Source organism: Esox lucius, chromosome 24, assembly GCF_011004845.1.
Source record: "Esox lucius isolate fEsoLuc1 chromosome 24, fEsoLuc1.pri, whole genome shotgun sequence".
Lineage (NCBI taxonomy): Eukaryota > Metazoa > Chordata > Actinopteri > Esociformes > Esocidae > Esox > Esox lucius.
In genome coordinates this window covers 10,749,621-10,773,869 of record NC_047592.1, presented here as the reverse complement: position 1 = coordinate 10,773,869, position 24,249 = coordinate 10,749,621, and the positions used below count along the sequence as shown (strand labels likewise).

Sequence of the window (24,249 nt, the reverse complement as noted above, 5' to 3'; positions counted from 1 at the left end):
CGAGGCTCATACCAAAAAAAATAAAAAAGGAAGCAAAACAAGCTTCACAGCCCTTTCCCCAAATTCCCATTTTCCTCCGTTTCAAAGACAGCCACTTACGCACCGACAGCTCCCTCTACAGACAAGTGGTGATTGCGTACACATGGTCCAGTGAGGACTTACAAAACGAATGCCCCCCCCCAAAAAAAATCATGTAGAATTGGCATATAAGCCCCTGAATTTTTAAATACTGAAAATAGGCAAAAACATTTGTTCGGCGACAACAAAGCGTGCATTTCCATCAGAACGACTATAAGAACTAGGCTTACTCAGATGCTGCTCTGACGATGTGCTGCAACGACTATGCACTCTATAACATTGGTGAAAGAGCGATTCCCCTTTAATACATAGCCATATACATAATCTCAAAAATCTGTTTTGAATTCTCAGGGTGAAATTTGTGTGTATTTGAAGATCATAACGCTACGAACAGCCACAATTAGGTGGGTAATAGCGGTAAATAACACTAAATATACCATGGTATATTTAGGAACTCTAGGAACCAGTCAAAGCAAACATCGCCTTGCATATGAACAAAGCATTTATAACTAAGCACGTCAGGGTTATTACCTGTGCCGTTTCCCCACCTGACATAACACATTTGGAAAGGCAGGCAGCCTAGTGGTTTCACCATTTGACCGATAAATGAAAGGTTGCTAGACTCCCTGAGCCGGGGAGGAGAGGAATCTGTCAGTCTGTCCCTAAACAAGCCCCATAGCCCAAATTTCTCCCAGGTCATTGCAGTAAATAAGAATGTGTTGCCATTTTGACTTATCTTGTAAAGGGTACAAAATATTAATAATTCAAAATCTAAACATGAATTCTATGCAGTCAAAGTAAAGTTTCTTCTATTTTACATTTAGAAAGCATATATAAACATTGCATACTTCAAGTAGAAATAAAACATTAAAGGGAAGTGAATCTATTATTCATATTTTTCTGTTTAAATGTCAACATACGCACATTAAACAATTGCTGAGGACACAACCATACAATGTTGTTTTTTTTGGTTAGACTTTCCTTGATAACATTTACAAGAGAGGCAATGGTGCTGATTTTCAGTTCTCCCAACACATTCAATTTGGGGTTATTTTTGGACAATATTTTGGGTTATGGTAAAAATCTGTCAATGATTCAGATGGTGACAGGATTGCCCTATACCATTCAGTGCAGGTTTTCTCAAAATAAAAAGATGTCAACATTATATGCAAACATTTTAGAAACCCTGAAATAATAATGATTCATACATTGGAAAATAGCCAAGTCCCTCACAACACAAGTAGGTACGGTATACTGTAAAAGCACATCATTCCACTACCACGCCGCAGGCATTACAATTTCTGCAATTACAATGCACACATTCTAAAAAGTCCCTTGTGGAGCACCTTTAATTGGCTATTTTGGCTTTAGAACCAACTTTGACCTTTGGACAAGTAAAATATGATCTGTACTCGCCCATAGGGCAAGTACCTTTGAGAGCTTAATGTCAACCCCTGGAGAGGTTCTTCTGTACGTCAAATTAACCTTGGCACTGGCAAGATGCAAAGGCCTTTCCTGGAGAGGCTTTGCTGTGCATTGGAGCGAGGTCGCAGCATTTTCCAGGTCTTCATCTTTCTAGTCCAATCAGCATGTGTTCCCGGGGCGCTAAGAAGCTATTTAGACGGACGCAGCCCCTCTACCGACAGCATCTAGAAGTTCCAGGGGAAGCCTTTTTAAGTGGATGAATAAGGTAATCATTCTTTCCTCCCTCATTTCCAGTTAGAATAAATGAACTGGGCTTAAGTGGGCCAGTAGGGGGCTAACCTTATGTGCTGCGAGAAGGATAGTGGCGGGAGAGAGCCGAGGGGGGTGGTGCGGGGGACAGGTCAGTCACGTTTCACTGGCAGAATACAAAGAGAACGCAGTAGCCAAGGTGATACTGGGGCTATTGATGTAACCAATTTCATTCTCAAAATGGCGTTTGCCGCCGTGGATGGGGAGAGATGGGTTTAATCTCAGAGGTGAGATGAAAACTGTATTACGGCGTCGCAAGGGGGGGGGGGGGGGGGGGGGTGTGTGTGTGTTTGTGGGGTTACTGCTAGAGAGAGGGGCAGAGGGATAGTGAAAAACAGACAATTTGGTGCGTAGGCTCTGGGGCTGCTGGGAAGGGAAGTAAGTGGCAGGGTTTGGGGTCTCTTGAGTGTGACATTGGAACAAGACATGGCGCCTCTGTGTTGTTTGGCCAGGCTCCAGTCCAGTGCGGAGGAAGAGGGAAAAAGGAGCACTCAGGAGACACCACAGTCCAAACAGAGAGACTGACCGGCCACAGACTACTCCTCACCACACTCTGCACCCGGAGAGAAAGGAGGGAGACTTGTCTTGGCAGTGCCGTTTAACCACCTATCCTGTCAAAGCAGCAACAAGCCACGAGGTCCCATGTGGACATTCTGCTCAAAGTTCTAAGTTTCCAAAATTCTATGCGACAGATGTTTGTTCGTTTTTTTTCTCCAATGCTCCCAAATGAAATAGCTGATCCAGGCGGGGTTTCATACATGAACCCTCTACAGCGCAAATCTATATTGATTTGAGAGCCACAGTTCGTAGCAGCCCTTGTCTTATCATCTGCCATTAACATAGGATTGTGTGAGACAGGAATTCTCCATAATGTTTTCCATCAAAGCCCGCACTTTACAAACCGGGGCTCTATTTAATCTCCCTAACTGGGTTACCAGGATGAATAAAACCATTAAAAAGCTGAAGGGAAAACAAATGCCTGTGTGTTTTTATGATTTACACTTTGAAACAAAACAAATGTGTGGCATCACATAGACACACTACAGACAAACACCACACACAGAATGTTCATTCAGCCCCAACTGAGGAACTGAACCCCAGCTCTCACATGAACAACATACCGCAGTTTGCCCAAAGGCCGGAAGACCTCTTACCTGGTGGGTCCATGAAGTCGAAATGTACCAAGTCGTCAATTCCCAGCTTTTTTAACTGCAGTACAACCGAGCCCAGGTTAGACCGTAAGATCTCAGGATAGGTGTTGTCCTGTCAGAAGAAACCAGAGGGGTTCAATTAAAACAAACCTGCGCAGGTGTCAATTCTCTGTTCAGGCACACTCAGACCTCAACCTGAGCCGAGAACGTAAGTCGTTGGCAGTTTGAAAAGGCCATTTAACCAGTTTTAAAAGTCGCAGAGACCGTCAGCGTTACGTTAAAGAATGACCCAGTTTAAGTGGGATACTGGGCCTTTTACAGGTTCATCTGTCACAGGCGGTGTCACTCGCAGGTGATTGGTGGGGAAACTAGCTCCCAAACCTAAAAGGGCTGAATAAAATATAGGCAACCTTGGTTCTCAATAGCTGGGGGAACCAAGACTTATGTACAGTTAGGACTAAGCCTCAGACAGTAAGAACCACAGATGGTAGCCGATAAACGCTGATGCCCTGAACACGACTTTACTTACAGCAGGAAGGGAAGTAAGGGGCGGGGCTCGGTGACTCGAGTGCGACACAAGAACAGAACACGGTGCTGCCGCGGCGCAGCTTTTCACAGTCAAACACTTTAACGACACGGCACCCCTGGGACGTCATTCCAACCCGGCGCCCCGACTAACCTGCATCTCGGTCTTGTAGGCCTTCTCCGTGTACAGGCGGAAGCACTTCCCGGGCCGTGTCCTCCCAGCGCGTCCCGCCCTCTGCTGGGCCGAGGCTTTGCTAATGGCCGTCACCAGCAGGGACTCCACTCGGATACGGGGGTTGTACACCTGGCGAGGAGAGGAAGACGGACGAAATGGGAGACGCGTGAGATCATCACCCCCTGCGCTCTACGCCAAAAGTCGCTGCGTCCCGTTCATAATGACCCCCTTTCGTCGTCACAGGAGCCCGTCATTTCCACCAACACTGGGGCATTGGCGACAGATAGACTTGACAGTTTATTTTAGTGGTATGTCATGCTCGGCTGACTTTGTGGCAGCGATCGTTTCTATTTTCATTATTGGGATTTACTGAAAAACACGGACAAACTCACATTTGACTAAAATAAACCCCATGCTGTCAGCTCCTTTATGAGCTCCTTTCCCCCGGTTTCCCGCTGTGCCGGTGAAGGAGGGACATGCATTGGACAAAGCAGAAGCATACGGCTGATGTTCAAAATGTTTTTAAAGTCACTTTTCCTTTTAGTTACAGGCAGGATATGGCTAGCTGATTATGAATGAGCAGTACATTTCATCTACAATTTCTAAGAAAATAACATTTGTTTAAGAAGAAAAATATGTTTTAATCCTTTTTCTTTTTAACAGGTTAAGCGTCGGGTGAACTGAAAACGTGTGGTACTCCGAAGCGCTTGAAGGAGAGCACTCCTCCAGCTGACAACCACAAATGAGCGCATGCAAGCCTCCAAACGGCCACAAGGAGTCGGCGCAGTGCAACACGACGAGGCAACCCTGTCCGACCTTCGCCCCCTACGCCGCACAGAGCCAATTTGCCCCCGACCTCTGCGGGACTATCAGGGGAGGGTGGTTAGGCGCCCCAACCACGATGAGTACTAGGGTCTCAATGAGTCAAGGCATTGAAAGGTCACACCCTCATAACATCACAAACTTCAGAAAAGGAAGGAGGCGTAGTGGGAATCAGGACTATACGTGGTTGCACAACAGACAAACATTGATGTGCATGTTATAGGGGGATAGAGGACTGGATACTGACATAAATCACTGATGTACACACACACACACACACACACACACCTGACTGAGCCACATGTATGACTTGGCTTCAGGCAGGAGAAATGTCAGAGGAATAAATAACTGGCTTTTCCATCTCTGCCGCTGTCATGGCCAGCCGGGGCCCTGTTTATCTTGGGATTTTCAAGCAACAGAAGCAGATGATGGTTGCAGATTAGGCTAGGGTGAGGGGGCGGGTGATGGCTAACCTTTTGCTTGGCAAATCCAGGATCAATTACGAACACCACGCCGTCAATGGTCAGGGACGTCTCAGCGATATTTGTCGACACCACGACCTGCGGAAATGAGCACAGCTGGGTTTAGTCGGTTGTTAGGGAGAGGTTGTGGGAATGGCTGTGGGGAAAGAGTTTAAAGCCTGCTAAGGAATGGCACTATTCACTCAGGTATTTAGTCATCTGATGGTTCCACAATTCATGTTTAGCAATTCACATAAATGTTGTAAAAGAGAGAAAAAATATCCCCGGCCAAAGGGACAAAAACGCAAGAAAATACAAACTTAAATGGAGTACTCAAAATACACTGTACACAATAGAGTAAAAGCAAAGAGGTCAAATGAATACATTACACCATGTGTTGATACTTATAGAGATAAGGTGCATATGTAGGCTTTCATAATGAGGAGATGCATAAAACAGACAATTGCCCCGTAAAGGAGTAAGAGTGCCAAGTTCAATCTTTCGCAGTTCATTACAGACATTGTCTGCAAAGGACTTGGCGGACAGCATTGTGGGTCAAACATCCCTGCCAGGGAGAGAGGTTGAAATACCACGGTATGAGAAAGCAACTCCCCCCCCAAAAAAATAAAGTTAATTTGTGGCCCCTTAAAAATCCCGTCACTGGCGAGGTGAGGCAACAGCCCGGTGCTCGGGTGACTAGACACCAAACACTCCAGCAGCAACATCTAAATCAATTAGGTTCTGGGTACATTCCCGTAGCCCCTCGCAGACACACTGTCTAATAGAACCCAACAGGGGATTACTGCAACAGTTGCCGCAATCAAGTCCAACGTGGCATCTGCAGACTGGGATTGGCTGCCTGGCGGCCAAGTGTGCCTTCCAAATGCATTACCTCTGCTCTTTTTGGGAGGGGGTTCCGCTGTCAGCTCACAGCACGCTACCCAGTCCCCCCCCCACTTCCCCAAAAAAATAAAATAAAAATCCCATAGGTTTTCAAAATTACAACAAATTATTGATGTAATAGTTCCCTTTCCAGCAGGTGGCCTGCGTTTAAAATCCAGTCCTTTCGGAATCACTGTGAACACACATCCTCTGGGATGACAGTTTGACAAGGCTGGAGGAATTTGTTTTAGATTAAAATAAAACTTGGGCAATTTTAAATTTTTTTTTTAAAGGGAATCCAATGATTTGCCTGGAAGTAACTGAGCGTGTAGTTCGACAAGCGAAAGCACAACGTGAGGATGATTCATGCGTCCCAAGGCGCAGGCGTCGCGAAACGGAGAGCGCCCACCGAATTAAAACTCACTCAAACTGACTATCACCAGGGCACTCCAAAACACCTCCAAACAGGAGCTACGTTAAAATTAATACTCTAGGAGGAATTCTGCCATTATGTTTAGTCAAAAAATAATAACTAGTCACAGCCAATGAGGTTGTAAACTAGAAGGGAAAACAGAAAGGATTATTTATTTTTTTTAACTGCCTCAAAGCCAAGAAGTTTCATCTCACAAACAGTTTGCTATGATTCTCCATTTCTGAGTTTAATGTGGGAGCCATTATGGCTGGGTTCCTTTAAGAGGGATTCATAGCAGGCAACACAGAGCGACGCAGAGTTTAGAAGCAGAATGGAGAACAGGGAGGGGAAAAAAAGCCCACTCAGCTGTCAGAACGGTGCGTTGGTTGATCAAAACATCAGGGCAGGCTGCAACATTTATTTCCTCTGAAATGTAATCGAGTGCAGACAAATACAGCAGAGGGGGGGGGATGAAAAGACGTTTGGGTTGTGGGATCGACGCAAGCAGGGAAGCTGCTGGGAAGCCGTGCGTCTCCCAGTCCCAGCTCTTTTTCTATTACAAGTGTCCCCTATAGCAAAGCTGCGTATGAGGAATGACAGCTGAATCGGAGCCCCCGATACAATATGACTCACACCCACCCTGTGGGTCTCAGACACTGTTTCTACCGACGGGGGGGAGGAGAGGGCTTCTCACGCCAGCCTTGTACCACGTCCGCAGGGTGTTTTCGTTATGTATTGGCGGAGCCTGATTGGCCCCCAGAACCCAGCAGACTACAGGGAGTGTACGACGATGCTGGAGACCAAGTTAAACAGGCCAAAGCCTGATGCGGCGAGAAGTTCCCCTTAATAAGCCTGGATCATTCGGTCTCCTTCGTACATTTTTAAAAACAAAAAGCAGTTTGACGGCAAGCACATGGAAAACAATGCTGACGAGGAAAGGTAGCTATTTATAATGTGAAATTATATTCCATTAGGCCCACATTAGGGCCTTTACTATGCAGAAAGGTTCTAATAATGAGGCATTTACAGAAATAATGCCAACAAGCAACATTTTCAAAAAATATTTACAGACTGTCTAGTACAATCGCACGGAGAAAGAAAACTGCCATTTCATACCCTCATCTGAAACAACACACGACGAGGTACATGAGAAGCAGTGATGCCTTTCGCAGAAACGAACCAGTGGACGGAGAATCAGTGTGACAGCAGATTTGATGATGATGCCTTCTCAGTATATATGTGTATTATGTTAATATTGTTTATCCCATACATTCAGAATGCCAATCAGCCAGGCAAGATACATTTTAGCCAGCATCTAACTAAGGTGACAACAACAAAAATCGCATATCTGCAACTTTCACACCTCCTGATCAAACATTTGCTGGCGAAAAAACATCTGTGAGTTCTGATCCATCGATTTATGTCCAGAACCAATTCTGAGCACTGGCCGCCCTCCTTGCATAGCTCCTTGTCTTTTGGCTGTCCAAAGCTGTGGGCCTCAAAGGCTTTCAAAATCCTACCTTTTAAGCCTGGATTTCGCTTCAATGCTTGACTGTTCAGTTATTAATGCCTTGGCGTGTTTCCCCCCCCCCGTTCAGCCCTTGACCTCGTGTAATTCTGCCGTCAGATGAAGAACCAGTCTGCTTTGTATTCCGGCTGAGGACTGAAGCAGCAGCCAAAGACAGCCCATTTCAAAGCTGTCATAAGGCAGCCTATCCACACCAACGGTCAATTTGATTAGTTTACACCGACCATCAGCAGAGATGTACATCTGGATCTGACTGAAAACACTAGAGGATATCTGCACGAATCTGGATTTGATTGAAACACTAGAGGATATCTGTACGAATCTGGATTTGATTGAAACACTAGAGGATATCTGTACGAATCTGGATTTGATTGAAACACTAGAGGATCACTGAACAAAACTGGATTGACCGAAACACTAGGCGATCATTGTAAGAATTTGTGGCAGGTGTCACTTCACTGCAGAAATATTTTTTTTAAACATAGAGAATCAAATACCTATTAATACATAAACATGAAGCAACAGCGGACTTAGAAGCCATGCCAACTGATCAAATTGAGTTTAAAGATATTAACACCACTCAGTAACACCTGGTGAACTGCATAACATACGAGTCAACTAACAACAAGCTGGACGTTGAAGAGACTTCTAGAGCAGGGCAGACAGCTTCTCTGAAGAGAAAACAGACAAACAAACAAAACAAAAAAAAAAGTGTCAACATCTCCCCCGAGATGAATGGCTAAACCTCTTCCAGTTCAAGGGGAGCGGAGGAAGGTCAACGGAGACACACCAGGAGCCAGTCGGCGCCCAAGCAGTTGCAGCGCGGCCAGCCTGCCCCCTTACACTGTAAAACCATACGGGAGCGCATCTCCTCCACTGCATCGCTATAGAATGTGCCGAGGCTGGGACCCATTACACAGAGGAGCACAGGCCGGCTCCTTCCTGTCTGTTGGCGGTATTGAGTACACCAGCTTCCCATCAGTAATATCATTAAGGAATCATCTCTGTGCATTACTTCTAGGTTATTACCCGGCAGGGGGGCGAGCACTGTGGCTAACAGGGGCCATCATTCACCAGAACCCTCTGGGAGGAGCCGCCTGTTGACAAATAAAGCCTTCTCCCGATCTGGAGGACGGTTTGGGCCTGGTCACATCAGCGGCTCATTGTAAATGATCCCGGCACAGGGGTGCCGCAGACAAGAGAGGAAATATCCACACGTGAGGATGATGGAAAACAAAAGACAACAAACAATAATACTTTGAAAGGAAGAGGAGGATTTAAGTCTATGTGGGTAATTACAGGTAATGGAAGCACTGACGCTAAAACATAAAATCAGTGGCTTTTCAGGGGAAACTGAAGAGATGACGGGAGAACCAGTTATGTTAATGGAGAAGTGCTTAATGCAGTCATTAGCATGCCAGACAGCAGGCACGACCGGCCTTAAATGTTTCATTACCTATCCTTGGGATTGTGTGGTTGTCACGTCGCCACAACCGCGGCCGATGACAACGTTGGACTGACAACTCCAAAACAAATGCCATTGAGGGTATTCATCAACGTGGCCGCTGAGCAAAGGCAAGTTACATGGAGTTCAAGGACAATTGTGACCCAACATGGCAATTCCAGCCTCATAACTTCCATTTGCCAGTTAAGACACAGACACCAGGAAGTAAAGACACAGACACCAGGAAGTAAAGACACAGACACCAGGAAGTAAAGACACAGACACCAGGAAGTAAAGACACAGACACCAGGAAGTAAAGACACAGACACCAGGAAGTAAAGACACAGACACCAGGAAGTAAAGACACAGACACCAGGAAGTAAAGACACAGACACCAGGAAGTAAAGACACAGACACCAGGAAGTAAAGACACAGACACCAGGAAGTAAAGACACAGACACCAGGAAGTAAAGACACAGACACCAGGAAGTAAAGACACAGACACCAGGAAGTAAAGACACAGACACCAGGAAGTAAAGACACAGACACCAGGAAGTAAAGACACAGACACCAGGAAGTAAAGACACAGACACCAGGAAGTAAAGACACAGACACCAGGAAGTAAAGACACAGACACCAGGAAGTAAAGACACAGACACCAGGAAGTAAAGACAGACACCAGGAAGTAAAGACACAGACAAGCAGATTGTGAAGAGGCCTAGTGTTGTGTGTCCAGAACAGTTGGCTTCACATTAACAGCCACTCACCGTTCCAACCAATCAGCCTGCTTCAGTCAAAACGTGGAGATGACATCTCCCGGGATCGCGTGGGATCCGAGCGGCTTTCTGAACTACCTGGGTCCCTCTCCTATGTCAACATCCTTTCAAAAAACCAGCGCAAACACGGAGAGGATGTCTGAACTTTGGAAAATATCCCTGGCAAAGGCTAATCAAACTGCTGAGAATGTTTAGGCTTCTTTAAACACACCCACACACACACACACACACAAGTTTGTACAGCTACCCTCATAGGGACCAGAAAATAGAAATTGCATGCTCCCTTGCCCTAAACTTAACCCTTACCCTAATCTAACCCTTACCCTAACCCTAATCTAACCCTAACCTCAATAAAGTAACATTTATGCCTAAACTTTACCTAGATGTAATGCCTAACCTTAACCCTAAACTTAACCAACAATGCCTGGACCTTAAAGAAACCCCAATTCTAACTATAAAATCAATTGTAAGTTTGACCCCAAACCTAAACCCTGAGCCAGAAATTGACTTTTGCCTCACAGGGTCCCAATGAGTCAATTCTTTTCTGGTTTTACAATACTCATTGGGACATTTGGTCCCCATGAGTTCAGTAAGACCTAAGACACACACACACACACACACACGAAATGATTACACATGGGGGAGAGACGCAGGCCAGCACTAGCATTTCATCTGCCTTGTCTCGTACAACAAGAGAGGGGCCTGTCAGGAGGCTTTGTATCAAACCACCGCGTTAGAATAAAACGTGATGACAGCAGCTGGCTTGGCTTGGCATTAAACACCGTGAATGACTTGGTTGAGGGAAAGGGGGGGAGGCAACAATTGGCTCGTGACTTCATTATTACAAATAAGTCATCAATAATCTTTCGGGGCTCCAGTGACAGCCAAATCAACCTCGATTGGGGAGGCAGGAACAGCCGATGAGTCATTCATCAAAAACCCGTCAGATGTTGGGGCAAATGTTTGCAAATTTACTGGCGGAGTGACTGGGTTTTGATATTCTGTCAGATTCCCTGCCAACGGCTTGGCCGTCCAGGTGGTTCCACGGCTGTGATTATAGTGCGCCGTTTGAACGCCAAGCGATAAACAAAACGCTGGACGTGTTCGTGGTCCGAATTCAGAATGGAGCATGAGGAGGAAGGGCCTTCCAGCTCTCTTTGGGACCAGGTCAGGGCCGAAGAACAAAAATGGAATCAAAAATATTTTGCAATAAACGACATTAATAAAAATGGCCGCCACGGTAGAGCAACATGCGACACATGACATAGGAGCTCAGGCTCTGCGCTACAATTCGGAGTTAGGGAAATGCTGAACATTAAGAGAACGTGAATCTTGAAAGATGAGACATTGAGGATTATAAAAAAATGCAGCATCAACATCAGATAAGCCAGCTAAACACTTGCGAGTCCAAAACCACTTCACATTGCAATATGTATTAAGTTTGTACAGTCTACAGTGTCAACTTTTATTATCAATGCGCTTTAAAGACAGCAGCAAGACAGCATGGCGTCATTCCCTGGGCTGTTCAAAAAAAACAATCAACTCGTGTTGCCTCAATGTTCACCAGAATTCACAGCCCATTTATGTGCACTGAAATTAAAATCTGGTTTTCTGAACGGTTTCCTTGCGAAAGCCTCACACTGGAACACCATATTGGATCATGTGTGGGCAATAGAACAAGCTTACAAATAACATTGTGTTTCTGGACTGCGTGAACGACAGCACTGATTGTGTGGTGGCGGGGAAGCACCGCGGTGTACCAAACAAGACAACTTCTAGTGTAAATTAAATTCCTCAACAGCACAGCTAGGAGACCAAAACATGTGAGTCATGAAAGTGCATTGAAATGAATGTGCCCACTGTAGAAAAGATGTTTGACATCTTGGAGAGAGCAGTTGTTCCTCTTACTCACCCCATATTTTAGTCATATTGTCCACAAATTAGGCAAAATACTAAGCAAAAAAAATATGAAGCGCTATCCTTAATTTAAGGAGATAATCAAGCATTTAAACAAAATTATTTTATTTCAAAGTTGTCTAATATAGGTTATTTATTGTACTGAACAATATCTGGATGTCATGGTTAGTGTTGGTAATGTGTTTATTGGTCCCGCTCAGAGTAATACTACCACGTTCTATTGTAGATTAGTAGTTAATTTCTCATATAAGTCCCACCTTTCCCAAGCACTAAGGCCTCTGTTCTCAGAAAGCAGAGACACACGCTTAGACAGAGACTAGAGACACACACAGAGACTAGAGGCAGACTGTGCAAAACCAACAGCAGTGGAAGAGATAGAAAAGACTGCAGCTCTAGTGCTTTCCTTAGGTGCAGAGTGCGTGAGTAATACCCCAGTTATAATTTAGAGCAGGGAATCGTATGCTGACAAAAGCAGCATATGTTGTGTGAGTCAGTCCTGCACCAAAGCTGAAAGAAAACTCAACCCCCCCCCCCCGTGGTTTCTCTGCCCCCCCCTCCGTTCCTCACTTCCTCCGGCCCTCTTCCTCGCCAACCCCCCCCGGCAGGGAGGCGGAGTTGTCGGGCGGCCCCGTGGTACCGAGGACGACTCCGGGCGAGGCGTTTACCTTCCTGCCGATGGCTCCGTTGGGCTTGCGTGGCGGCGGCGGCTCGAAGATCCTCTGCTGCTGCTGGGGCGGCAGCGTCGAGTACAGCGGGATGATTTTGATGTCTCCCACCTCGGGCCCCAGGTCGTCGATTTCCCGCTTGATGCGCTTGCAGGCCTCGTCGATTTCCTGAAAGACACGCGGGGAAGATTAGCCGGAGGGTGGGTGACAGGCAGCGACGGCCCGGGGCACGCGGTCAGGCGGGGGCCTCGGCCCGAAGGCCCCCCCGGGGAGGCAATGGGCATTTGTTCTGCCCTAACGTCACTCCACCGGACTGAGGAGATTAAACCAAGACTGCCACGTGATTGCGTGAGCTTCCTGTGACGGCGCTGTCAAGTGCAGCAATCATGAAAGCACAGGCACGCTCAGACACTCAGCTGAACACACACAGGGTTATACACACGCACAGTTGTACACACACGGTTCATTATTCCATATTGCAATATTAGGGGGGGAATGTGAAATGAGAAGGCAGCACTGATGCATAACCAGCGGCAAATCACGGCAGATCAGTTTAGTGGAGCTGAACATTACAGAGCCAGTGGGCTCCCAGACAGAGAGGAGGACCTGAGCAGCCAGGGAGTAAGGAAACATGACAGCAGACACAAGGCCCACACTCCGCCTGAACTAGCCAGCCTGAACATCATAACCCAACATGGGCCTTACTGCCATGATATGACATTAGCAAACTCGCTAAACGGCCCATGTATATTCCAGACAATTACATCGCAATCAACCAAGTCCACAGGAACCCTAAGTGACACGCACCCATAAAACCAACATACTACCACATAGCCTCACAAGCATGTCGAATGTCCGCGCTAAATGAGTGGGCCGCCTGTTCCCCCACCCTCCCCAACATCTCCACACATTGGACAACATTAGCTATTAAAAGTCCAGAAAAGGTGCTGAAGCGATAGCCACGGCCTGATTAGGTCAATTTTTGTGTCATACAGTACTTAAACAAGCACAGCAACATGTAGAAGCCTTCCGCTTACGCTGTAGCACCACCTTCAGGCCCAAGGGAGCGGCGCAGCTGCCTTCCACTCACCTGCCACGTTTAGTCTTCAAATGGCATCTCATTTAAATCAAGCGAGGAACCGGTTTCACCCTGACTGAACGCAGGACACAAAAAAACAAACGCAATCCTCAGCTGGTACTTCTCTGTGTGTTCGCAGGCAGCAACGCACCAGTCGCCCAATTAGCCCGCTGTGTTCACTCACTGAACACGTCAAGCCCATCTCGATGATAGCCACGTGCCTCCCAATCAAACCGTCGACAGGTCGGAGTGGAATAGACCCGACCTGAACGTACGGATTGAAAATCAGCCCATATATGCGAACGGGGCCGGCAGCCCCTCTGGATGCAGCAGCTGTCACGAGAAACAGAGGGCGCCGCTGCCAAGGTGCCGGCAGCGTGCCGGTGAGCCTGCATGCACACACGCACCGCAGGGAGGCAGGCCAGTACTGGGAACCCGTCCACCAACCGGCCCCCGCGACACAGAGCGACGCGGTTGACCGGTGGGCACCTGATCAGGCGCAATTAGGCGCTTGCCGCGGTCCACTATATTAGCTGAGGCCCAGGCCAGTCTCGGGTTTGAAGTGAACCCCCAAGGGTAGTTTAAATGGAGGGGGGTCTTATCAGGGTGAAGCAGCTGTGAGACTCCTGGGGGGGACCGGCCCACACACTTAGGCGGGAGGACGGGAAACCGGCCCCCTTTGACTTAAATTTCACAAAAACAAAATACAAATGGCTTGGCCCCAAAGCCGGATGAAAAAGGGCTGCGGCTCCGCCACGGATCTGATTCCCTGATTACATGACATCAGAGTTGCGAGGGAAACTGGCGAGGGTGAGATGCTGCCTCTGGGGGAATGCTGCCACGCCCTATGAACAACAGTCTCCTGTCGACCTTCCTCACATTAACCTCAACGGGAGAGTGTTACTCAACTGGCAGTGAGTTCAGGCTGCACACATTTGCCTCTGCAGCTCGACAGTAGGCCCATACAGAGTCGTGGAAGAGGTAAGGCGACGGAGGTTACTCATTAAAAGATGCTGCCCCCCCAACCCCCCCACCAAACAAGCATTCCCAGGAAGGAAAGGTTCTCGTCACCTCAGCACATTCGAGTAGGGGAGTCAAATGGCGTTGTGGGAACACCAGTGAATCTAAAATCAATTAGGAGCTCCTGGAAGGAGACCACTTCAAATCCAATGCTCCACTGTGACTTCATTTCTTCCATAACTACCTGGGCATTGATCCGGCATTGGCAAATTAAAACGGATGTAGGTGCGCGGCAGTGCCATCCCACGCGGCTGATGAATGACCAACATTAATGAATAGGTGGTCAAATCATCTGATTGGGTGGGCGCTCACCAGAATTATTTCATTTTAGAAGTTGGCAGACCTAACGAGAGAGAGTTGCAGGGAACCTTTGAAATAAAACCAGAGAGACCAAAATCCATACAAACTAAAAATCAAGCTAGGTCAGTTTTAAATCCGTCTGGAGTTGCGCGAGTCCAAGGCACAAGATTCAGCTCCTGTCAGCACCGTAAGCTACATAAACGGTGAGGAGTTTGAGAGAATGGGGACAATAACACGGATGCAGTGCTGAGCCTCCAGACGGGCTGGCCCTCCCACTCCTCATCAGGGAAACAGACAGACGTTTCTCGGGGAAGGCAGGCATGCGCGTGTCTGTACAGCTGTGACCAAATTCATCATTTTGGGCATGAACCTCGCCCTCCATTACACATCAGTGGACAACATTTGCAGGAGCGAAAAATATAATTAATGACTTCATTTCGGGAATTTGCGGTGAGGGCAGAATCTGGGTTACTATCAGTCTCTTCCAGGGTAGGTTTTCGATATGGGCAAGGCCACATGCATGAAATGTCTATGTTAATCTAAGCATTGATCATCTCAGATGTGTGTGTGTGTGTGTGTGTGTGTGTGTTAGCTCTGCATGCAATGCACATGTGCGCGCAGACATTTCTATACTGCTTTAAATCAGGATTTAGACCTGAACACAAACAGGATTCAGACCTGTCACCTATTGAACATTTGAGCCTACCTCTTGTCCAGTGAGGAAGAGAAGACAGTCTCCCTCCTCCTCCTCACACATGTGTATCTGGATGACGGTGCGGATGGCCGCTTCCAGGTAGTCCCTCTCAGGCTCTGGTGTGTAGAAGATCTCCACGGGATGTGTACGTCCTGGGATGGTCAGTAGTGGACAGCTGTCAAAGTACACCTGGAACTTGCCAGCATCGAGCGTAGCGCTCATGACAATGACCTATCCGGTGCAGAGAAAGAATGGCGAGATGTGGAAACGGGAGGAAAAAATGGTTAGCTAGGGGTTACAGTGATGCTATAAGATGACATTCATTAGCTAGCGGTTTATATGAAGCCATAGGATGACATTGGTTAGCTAGGGTTTTATATGACTCTGTAAGATGATGTTGGTTAGCTAGGGGGTTTATATGATGCCATAGGATGACATTGGTTAGCTAGAGTTTTATATGACGCTGTAAGATGATGTTGGTTAGCTAGAGGGTTTATATGATGCCATAGGATGACATGGGTTAGCTAGGGTTTTATTTGACGCTGTAAGATGATGTTGGTTAGCTAGGGGGTTTATATGAAGCCATAGGATGACATTGGTTAGCTAGGGTTTTATATGACGCTGTAAGATGATGTTGGTTAGCTAGGGGGTTTATATGAAGCCATAGGATGACATGGGTTAGCTAGGGTTTTATATGACACTGTAAGATGATGTTGGTTAGCTAGGGGGTTTATATGAATCCATAGGATGACATGGGTTAGCTAAGGGGGTTTATATGATGCTAAAGGACGGGGGTGTCCAAACCATTCCACAGAGGGCCCTGTGTCTGCAGGTTTTCGCTCTCTCCTTGTACTTGATTGACTAATTAGGCTACTAATTGGTTCGTTTATACCCTCACCTGACTGTGCAGGGGTGAACAGGGAACCAATTTATAGGAAAAAACTAAAACCCGCAGACACATGGCCCTCCGTGGAATAGTTTGGACACCCCTGCTATAGGATGACATCGGTTAGCTAAGGGGTTTATATGGTGCAGTAGGATGAAGTCGGTTAACTAAGGTTTTATAGGATGCTGTTGGTTAGCTCAGGGTTTCAATGATGCTATAGGATGATGTTGGTTAGCTAGGGGATTTATATGGTGCAGTAGGAAGATGACGGTTAACTAGGGTTTTATAGGACGCTTTAGAATGATGTTAGTTAAAACCTGCAGACACATGGCCCTCCATGGAATGGTTTGGACACCCCTGCCATAGGATGACATTGGTAAGCTAGGGGGTTTCAAAGATGCTATAGGATGACATTGGTTAGCTAGGGGGTTAAAATGATGCTATAACGCATTGATGGCGATTTATGGTTTTTACTGCATTCAAAACATGCATGCGTGAATGCCTGGTGTCAGTGCATGCTGTAATTTAAAGGGCTCTATAAGCTGAGGAGAAGGAAGAAATAATAGACAATGGACACAACCCAATTGGGAGCAGTGGACGGGTCACCTGACAAATGTGTACCTGACACAAAAGGACCAAGGTCCTCATGGTCTGAATAGGTCTCGGGGCACACCATGTTCTCCTCTGGGCCCATTAAATCAGGACCGCATTAGGATTCTGATGGGAGGTAGTGCTCTGCTCGTCCATTTTTGCTCTCAAATATTTCGGTCCACCGTCTCCGTGCCATTCCGCTTTTACGCACCGTGAGACATAATAATTGCTCTTAATCAAGGCAAATTAAACTTCAAATATGGGAGGGGGGGGGGGTGGGCGAGAGACGCTAGCGGGGCCGTGAGGATGGTTGCCAGTAACCTAGACCTTATTTAACAGTCTCTGAACACTTCTATAACCTTTGACGCCGTCCCCGACAACAACTAGTCATTACCCATCTGGTTTATGAGAATTGCGCCGGGCACAGTCAGCCTATAGAAAAAAAACACAGAAAACTCCCCCCCTCCACCCCCTCCCATTCCTGGCGGATGGCCTTAAAATGGGCTGACCCGGGGAGCGATCGCCATGCTGCCGCAGAGGAGAATCGTTGTGCATTTCTGAGGGTGAATGGCTGCCGTTTGTCTTTTACTCAAGACATGTAGCCGTCAGCCCCGGGAGAGACTACTGTCAGCTAAAGGTGAAAAGAGGATGGGGGAGGGCTGAGCGCCATACAAACAGCATGCCACTGTAGCATCTCTTGGTGAAAGTAATAATTCGGCGCGCGCATGCGTGCCTGGGTGCAAGTGGCGGCGTGCACGCAGAGAGGGCTCTGATGTAGGATAAAGCAGGAGTGCCTGGGTGGACGGTTGAAATTGAGTCTAGGAGAGTGAGCAGAGGAAAGAGGTTGTTGTGCAGGAAGAGGGGAAACATGAGGATCAGACAGTCCAGGGCTTTGATAAGCAGCAAAGAACACAGCAGGACCAGATGAGACGCTGTGAAATGGAGACCGGCACCTGGGAACGGCGGGCAAAGCCGGGGCAGCATTCGGCACAGGAACGACAGAAAGGTGCACGCAGCTTTCAGTGGGGCACAAGCGAACAAAAGCTTTCGAAGCTTTCGATTAATCCACGGACACGCAGAGCCATGCAATCATCAGGTCAGGACAAACACAGCGCTAAGGGGTTACAGAGCCGGTACCTTGAGGTCGGACCTCTGCCGGACCACTTCTTTGAGGACGCCCATGAGGATGTCTGTGGCCAGCGTTCTCTCGTGGGCCTCGTCCAGGATGATGACACCGTAGCGCTCCAGTAAAGGGTCGTTCATGGCCTCGCGCAGCAACATGCCGTCTGTCATGTACCTTCGCAGAGGGAGAGAGTGGACATTTCCATGTAGCAAAAATGGAACTACTAATCATGTACTGCTATGTTCCGACTGAAACTGCCAGGCAGAACGTTGGGACGACTAGAACCTTTTGTACCAGCGTCAGCGAGATCGGCCCTTACTTGAGGAGGGTTTTGGCAGAGCTGCAGTCCTCAAATCGGATGGAGTAGCCCACCTCCTGGCCCAGCATGATATCCATCTCGTCTGCCACCCGCTGGGCCACACTCATGGCCGCCACCCTCCTGGGCTGGGTACAGGCCACCGCCTTCTTGGGGCCGCCCAAACCCCTCACCATGTCCACGCACCACTGAGGGATCTGAGGGGGAGAAAAGAGAGGAGGTTGGTCAGGCACAATTACCACCCCTTCACAAGATTTAACAAATTAGGCCAAATTGACCATACCATTTAAGACCGCGATGACAGTGCTAAGTATGACAGTCTTTAGCAAGAGCAAAGCATGATGGGCTTTTCCCCGACTTTAAACCCCACGCCACAATAGCGATCTCCTAAAACGAGCAGCAAGCTCCACGTTAGATGTGATGATAGTTCGTATTAGAGTCGGCAGGCTTTCCGCTGATGGGAACGTCCCAGTGGGGATCCCCTCCACTCGACGTTCAAACAATGACATCTGCTAAGAGCGTACTAAAGTTAGAAACTGCTCCTTCCGCCGGATTAGCCTTGGGCTCGGATGAGTGCCCGTCAGCGGCAACCAGGCTCTTTGCTGTGGTAGGGGGAAAACACACCGTATTTAACATGTCAACAAATCAGGACGGTGGGAAAAGACGGGCCTAAGAAGCAGGATTGTTCTGTGGATAACAGCAATTGGGGCATCGCTATCGAACTACCAGTCGGCTTGTCTTGACTGTGTTACTGTTGGGTCATGAATGTATTGCTGCATGTTTGGAGAAACGATACATATTTTGCAGCGTGAACGCAGGCTCTTCTGCACCAGCGTTGGTCTAACGCCCAAGGGAGAAGCACTGGGCCGAGATCTGCAAAACAGGCCCTCAAACGCAGCCCATCTTCTGACACTTGACGAGGCACACCTGCCTCATCAGGGGGAGGACAAAGGGCCCAGAAATGCCCAGAAATGTTCCACCATCATAATTATGCGGCCAGCCACGTCAGAAAACACCAGGTCTCTCGCCTGTCCGCGTGTCTCGACCGTCTCTTTCTCCACATAGGTACCACTGCGTGTGCTCTGCATCGCTCCGCTTACCTGCGTGGTCTTGCCGGAGCCCGTCTCTCCGACGAGCACAAAGCTCTGGTGGCGTGCCAGGATGTCGTTGAAGCGTTCCTTGTACTCCCACACAGGCAGCTGCAGCCTCTTCTTCAGGATCTCGTAGTAGCGAGGGGTGTGGGGAAGGTTGGTGAACGGGTTGATCTGCTGCTGTACGGCTGTCTGCTTGAGAGGGAGGAGGCCTGGGCTGAGTCCGCAGACTGTCGGGTTCAGGGCCACTCCGGAGGGCTTGTGCTCGCGGTCCCGGTCCCGGTCCCTGTCTCGGTCCTTTGACCGCTCATCTCGGTCGCGATCTCGGTCTCGCCTGCAACAGGGTCCAGACATTAGCACTGTGGTGGGCTAGCATAGGGAAATGTTACTGTACCAGTCTGTAAGATTCACAGAACTTCACAAACGTACGAAAAAACATCCGGATATTTGAACTTGACTGTGCAGAGCACACCCCAGTGAGCAACCTGTGGGGAAACATAACAAATCGCCTTTTCCTTTTCTCAAATAGGTGATTTTTTGCCAATTATAAAAACTTGGGAGCGTTGATTTTATCCTTATCTGGATTGCAGCTTCCTTTGAGAAGCAGTTAAAATTAACAATACAGATAAAATCACCTTGCCAGTTAGTGGCCTAATGGGAGAACGTGTGTGCTTATACAGAAGACCAAGCTGAAATAACAATACGGATAAGGCCCTATAAAGTTAGAATTAAGCTCATATAGCCCTACTGCTATCAGAGTATATCTATGTAAGCTACAAGATAATAATACATATCATTATATATAGCCCTAAAAAAAAAAATATCTATGGACAAGGCTAGGTTTGCGAGGCAGTTTTGAGTTGAAAGGGAAACAGGCACGATAGGCAATAAGCTCCGCCCTCCAAAGTGACATGCATAGTGCAGACAATCCCTTATTTTCTTAAGATCCTAAAAAGTCTGCTGCATACTGCTAGGCCGAATGATTCTGCTAGATGTGGCTCCAGAAAGGTGACAGAATATTCCTTAGATAATGAGCCGCTTAACATTACTGACTTCAGCAGAAATTGTAGGTCTAGCATTGCCGTTTATGGCAGCTTAATCACTACATTCGAGCAGCAGTTGTGTGTGTGTGTTAGTCTGAGACATAAACGGCTACATCAGCAGCATAATAACAGAATCTGTGAAGGATTGAGACTTCATCTTGATCTCGTGCACCTAATACAAAAAAAAACATATTGGCAAATGTCTCAGTCTCTTAAAGTTTGTGCATAGCTGATTTTCCTAAAACCATGTGTCTATTATATAGAAAAATAAAGACTTTAAAATAAAACAACCAATTGGTCGGAAGAACTATTGACTATCGATCAACCAGTAATATTTTGAATTGCAGCGATTAGTAGTGCAACTACAGCCTGTTATATTTCTTTATCCCCACAAATTGACACCCACATGCTCACCATGTGCCCTCTGAAATAAGTAAATTGACAACTCCATTATCTCCAGAGCCTAGTGATAGTCTAAGGGATAGAGGCCAAAACAGAAAGACGCCGATACCAACACCAACCACCACAACAGAAAGACGCCGATACCAACACCAACCACCACAACAGAAAGACGCCGATACCAACACCAACCACCACAACAGAAGTAGGATAAGTCAGAGTGCAAAAGTGCATTGCATTTTATCCATGTCATGTCCTTTTCCTCAAATAACATGAAAAGGTTACTGCACATTTCCCTTTCACGCTGCAGAAGGATGTAATCAAGTGTAGCATCATGCAAAGGTCACATTAATGAAGAAATGAATGGCCTAGAATATCACAAGTCAAAAGAGGAACATTTTCCTTTCAACAAATGGGAATTATCTTAAAATGTTTGTCATTATCCTACAACCTATGTCTGCACCCTAACCCAAGTATTGTATGCGGCTATTAGTGGACTTATTTGACTAGTAATATCTGTCTGCTTCCATTTAAGCTGTTGATTTGACACTTATACTGTATGTTCCCCTATTCGAAACTCTCTGAGCACAACAACCTCACGAGCCAAACAGGAAACATTTAAGAGCATGAAGGCAGCAGCGAGCTAACAACCATGCGCAAATGAAAAAATTCCAGTAAGTACCAGAGTATTCCAAAGAGGAAAAATAATGATAACCACGTGGTGGGAAGGAACACCATTTAACACGTCACACAAGCCTATCGACCAATCCGGACAAAGATTACTGCACATCACTTGGGCACACCATGATGAGGGTAATGTCTCCCTCCCCTGCAGCTGGAAGGACAGACCCTGCCTTACCTCAGGTTCCGGGACTGGTGGTTCAAATAAAAGATAACTTACTGAAAATTCAAAAGATCCCATTGTTTTTAAACTGGTTCTATAAATGAGAGAATGTGTAAGTGCAACGCTTTTTTCAAATAAGACAAATTAACATTTAAATTGTACCAGTGAAACATCTGTACTATATGATAGTCGTCATCAGAGCACAAGCTTGTGCCAATTTGAAAAACTGCTTTCCTCAGATGTACTTTGTTTTCCTCTGCCTTTCTCATTGTATACTGACAAACAGTGAAAAATGTCTATATTACTGAATTTACAAATTCAGCAGGCCCTAATCAAAGGATTTCATGACAGGTAATACAGATGTGTATGAACATGTTTGGGACCTTTAATTTCAGGTCATGAAACATGGGCCCAAGACTACACCTGTCAGTTTAATTTTTGTTCAGCATTAAATGCAACACCACTTAGTCCGTAAGCCATGTCCATTTTGTTCAGATTACTCAAATAGACGAGTATGTTATGCAAGGAATAGTCGATCATCAGAATTTCTATTGCATTTTTATGTTTAATATTTATATTTATTTGTTAAGCACATTGAATTGCTTCTATGTATGAATTGTGCAATATAAACTTCTTGCTGTAGCCCTAATTACCGGACAAAATGAACAACACCTGCAAACGTAGCTCTTCACCAAAAGCAGAGCTGATTGGGGTATTCATGTTATCAACTGACTGTACTGGCGCCAATTTCTCTCTTCTTACATTGACACATTTTATAATTATTTAGTTTACGTGTTTTAATTTCTTAATTACTGCGCTATAACCAGTAGTGTCTAAAACCAGTAAAGTGCTCTGAAATACAAGATCTGATACGTTGCCATACCAAATTTACTAGCGTACCCACAATTGCCCATGTGTTTTAGTACCACACAGCAATATTTCACCACCATGTTGACGTCCACATGGTTTGGTGACCTCTAGTAATATCGTAGCATAACTTGGATAATGTTTTGTCAGTTTTCCACTTGGTGATTTACTGTACTGTACACTTCCCGTTCAAAGATTTAAAAAATAAAGCAAATGAGTTAACTAGTGCGGCGCGCGGTAATCCTAACGCCAGCACCAAAAGAAAAGAGGATAATTTTTGCATGATTCCATAAAAAGTTCATTAAGTTACATATGAGCTCCAATACGTCCCAACTACCAGTAGCAACTAAAAAAAAAGATTATAAAACGTGGGGTTAGGTTAAGCTTGGCTAACATTACTAGTAAGCCGACTGTGGAGGTACCTAGCTAGCTAGTTAGCAAAGAGCGTGGATTGAGTTTATGTAGCTAGCTATCAAGCTAACCAGCTGAATCGAAAAGACTTAAGTACTTCATGAACGACACTGGAAGTTGTCATATCTGATTTCACAGTGAGTTTTATCCGACTATTAATGTCCTAACCAAAAAAATGCTACAACTGTTACTGCAGTACCTAAGCGATGAGACTGACTCTGTTCACAAAAACAAAAGGAGCCTTTATCCTATTATTATAGCATATTAATGTATACAAACCCATCAGAAGAGGTTTTCTTTTTACTCGACGAATAATCCTCTCCCAAATCCACCCTATGTCGTTTTGACATCGTTTTAACACGTAAATATCCAAAATAAGGAACAGCTAGCTAGCTAGCAGTAGTAGAATATGCCATACAATTTCTGCACGCTAGAACTAGCAACACCAACATGGCGACCGGAAGCACTTACCTCATCATTATTATCTCTACGAAAATGACAGAAAAACACAAAATGCAATTAATCGTTTCGTCGAGATAAATTAATTAAGTAACGTTTACATTTGCAAAATATTCCGTATTAGCTAAATATTTCCGTCACGTGAAACTGAAATGCAGCTGCTGCTATGGAGTCGGTGGTTGGTTACTAGGGGTGTCCCGGCTGCATGCGCCAAAGTCGAACGCAACCTCGACGAATAAAACAAAATGTGGGTCCCCTTGTGCAATACCAACATTGACCGAGAGCGAGTGTAGGGAAAGTCAAAATAATTTGTTCACGGCTATTTCAACCAAAATTATCTTTCAAGCGCATAGGACAATAGAGCCCTAAACACGTGAGACGTTTTCAGTGGTTACAGCTATTCCCAGACATTTCTTGAATGTTTCAACCTATCAGACTTGTGATGAATCAGCTGGCACCGAGACGATCATTGCCACCGACACAGGTAATTACACTGCCTGGGCATCGCTAACAAGTTTCGTAATGGCAAATGGCTCATTGCTTGTAACCAGGGATTG

At 46.3% G+C, this 24,249-nt stretch overlaps 1 protein-coding gene across 2 annotated transcripts in view; it reads right to left on the bottom strand.

Moving 5' to 3' along the window:
- Positions 1–23,914, bottom strand: part of dhx15 (DEAH (Asp-Glu-Ala-His) box helicase 15) — a 33,623-nt gene extending 9,709 nt beyond the window's left edge. The window contains exons 1-9 of one of the 2 annotated variants that reach the window (XM_010890260.5): positions 23,705–23,914; positions 19,679–20,003; positions 18,582–18,775; positions 18,277–18,436; positions 15,675–15,893; positions 12,571–12,738; positions 4,959–5,045; positions 3,643–3,792; positions 2,967–3,075 (exon numbers count right to left, since the gene is read on the bottom strand). In XM_010890260.5, the coding sequence (XP_010888562.1) occupies positions 2,967–3,075; positions 3,643–3,792; positions 4,959–5,045; positions 12,571–12,738; positions 15,675–15,893; positions 18,277–18,436; positions 18,582–18,775; positions 19,679–20,003; positions 23,705–23,712 (1,420 nt within the window). In that variant the 5' untranslated portion in view covers positions 23,713–23,914. Of the gene's footprint in view, positions 1–2,966; positions 3,076–3,642; positions 3,793–4,958; positions 5,046–12,570; positions 12,739–15,674; positions 15,894–18,276; positions 18,437–18,581; positions 18,776–19,678; positions 20,004–23,512; positions 23,674–23,704 lie in introns of those variants that run through there. The other variant, XM_010890259.3, reaches the window with a different exon arrangement.
- Positions 23,915–24,249: the final 335 nt, after the last annotated feature.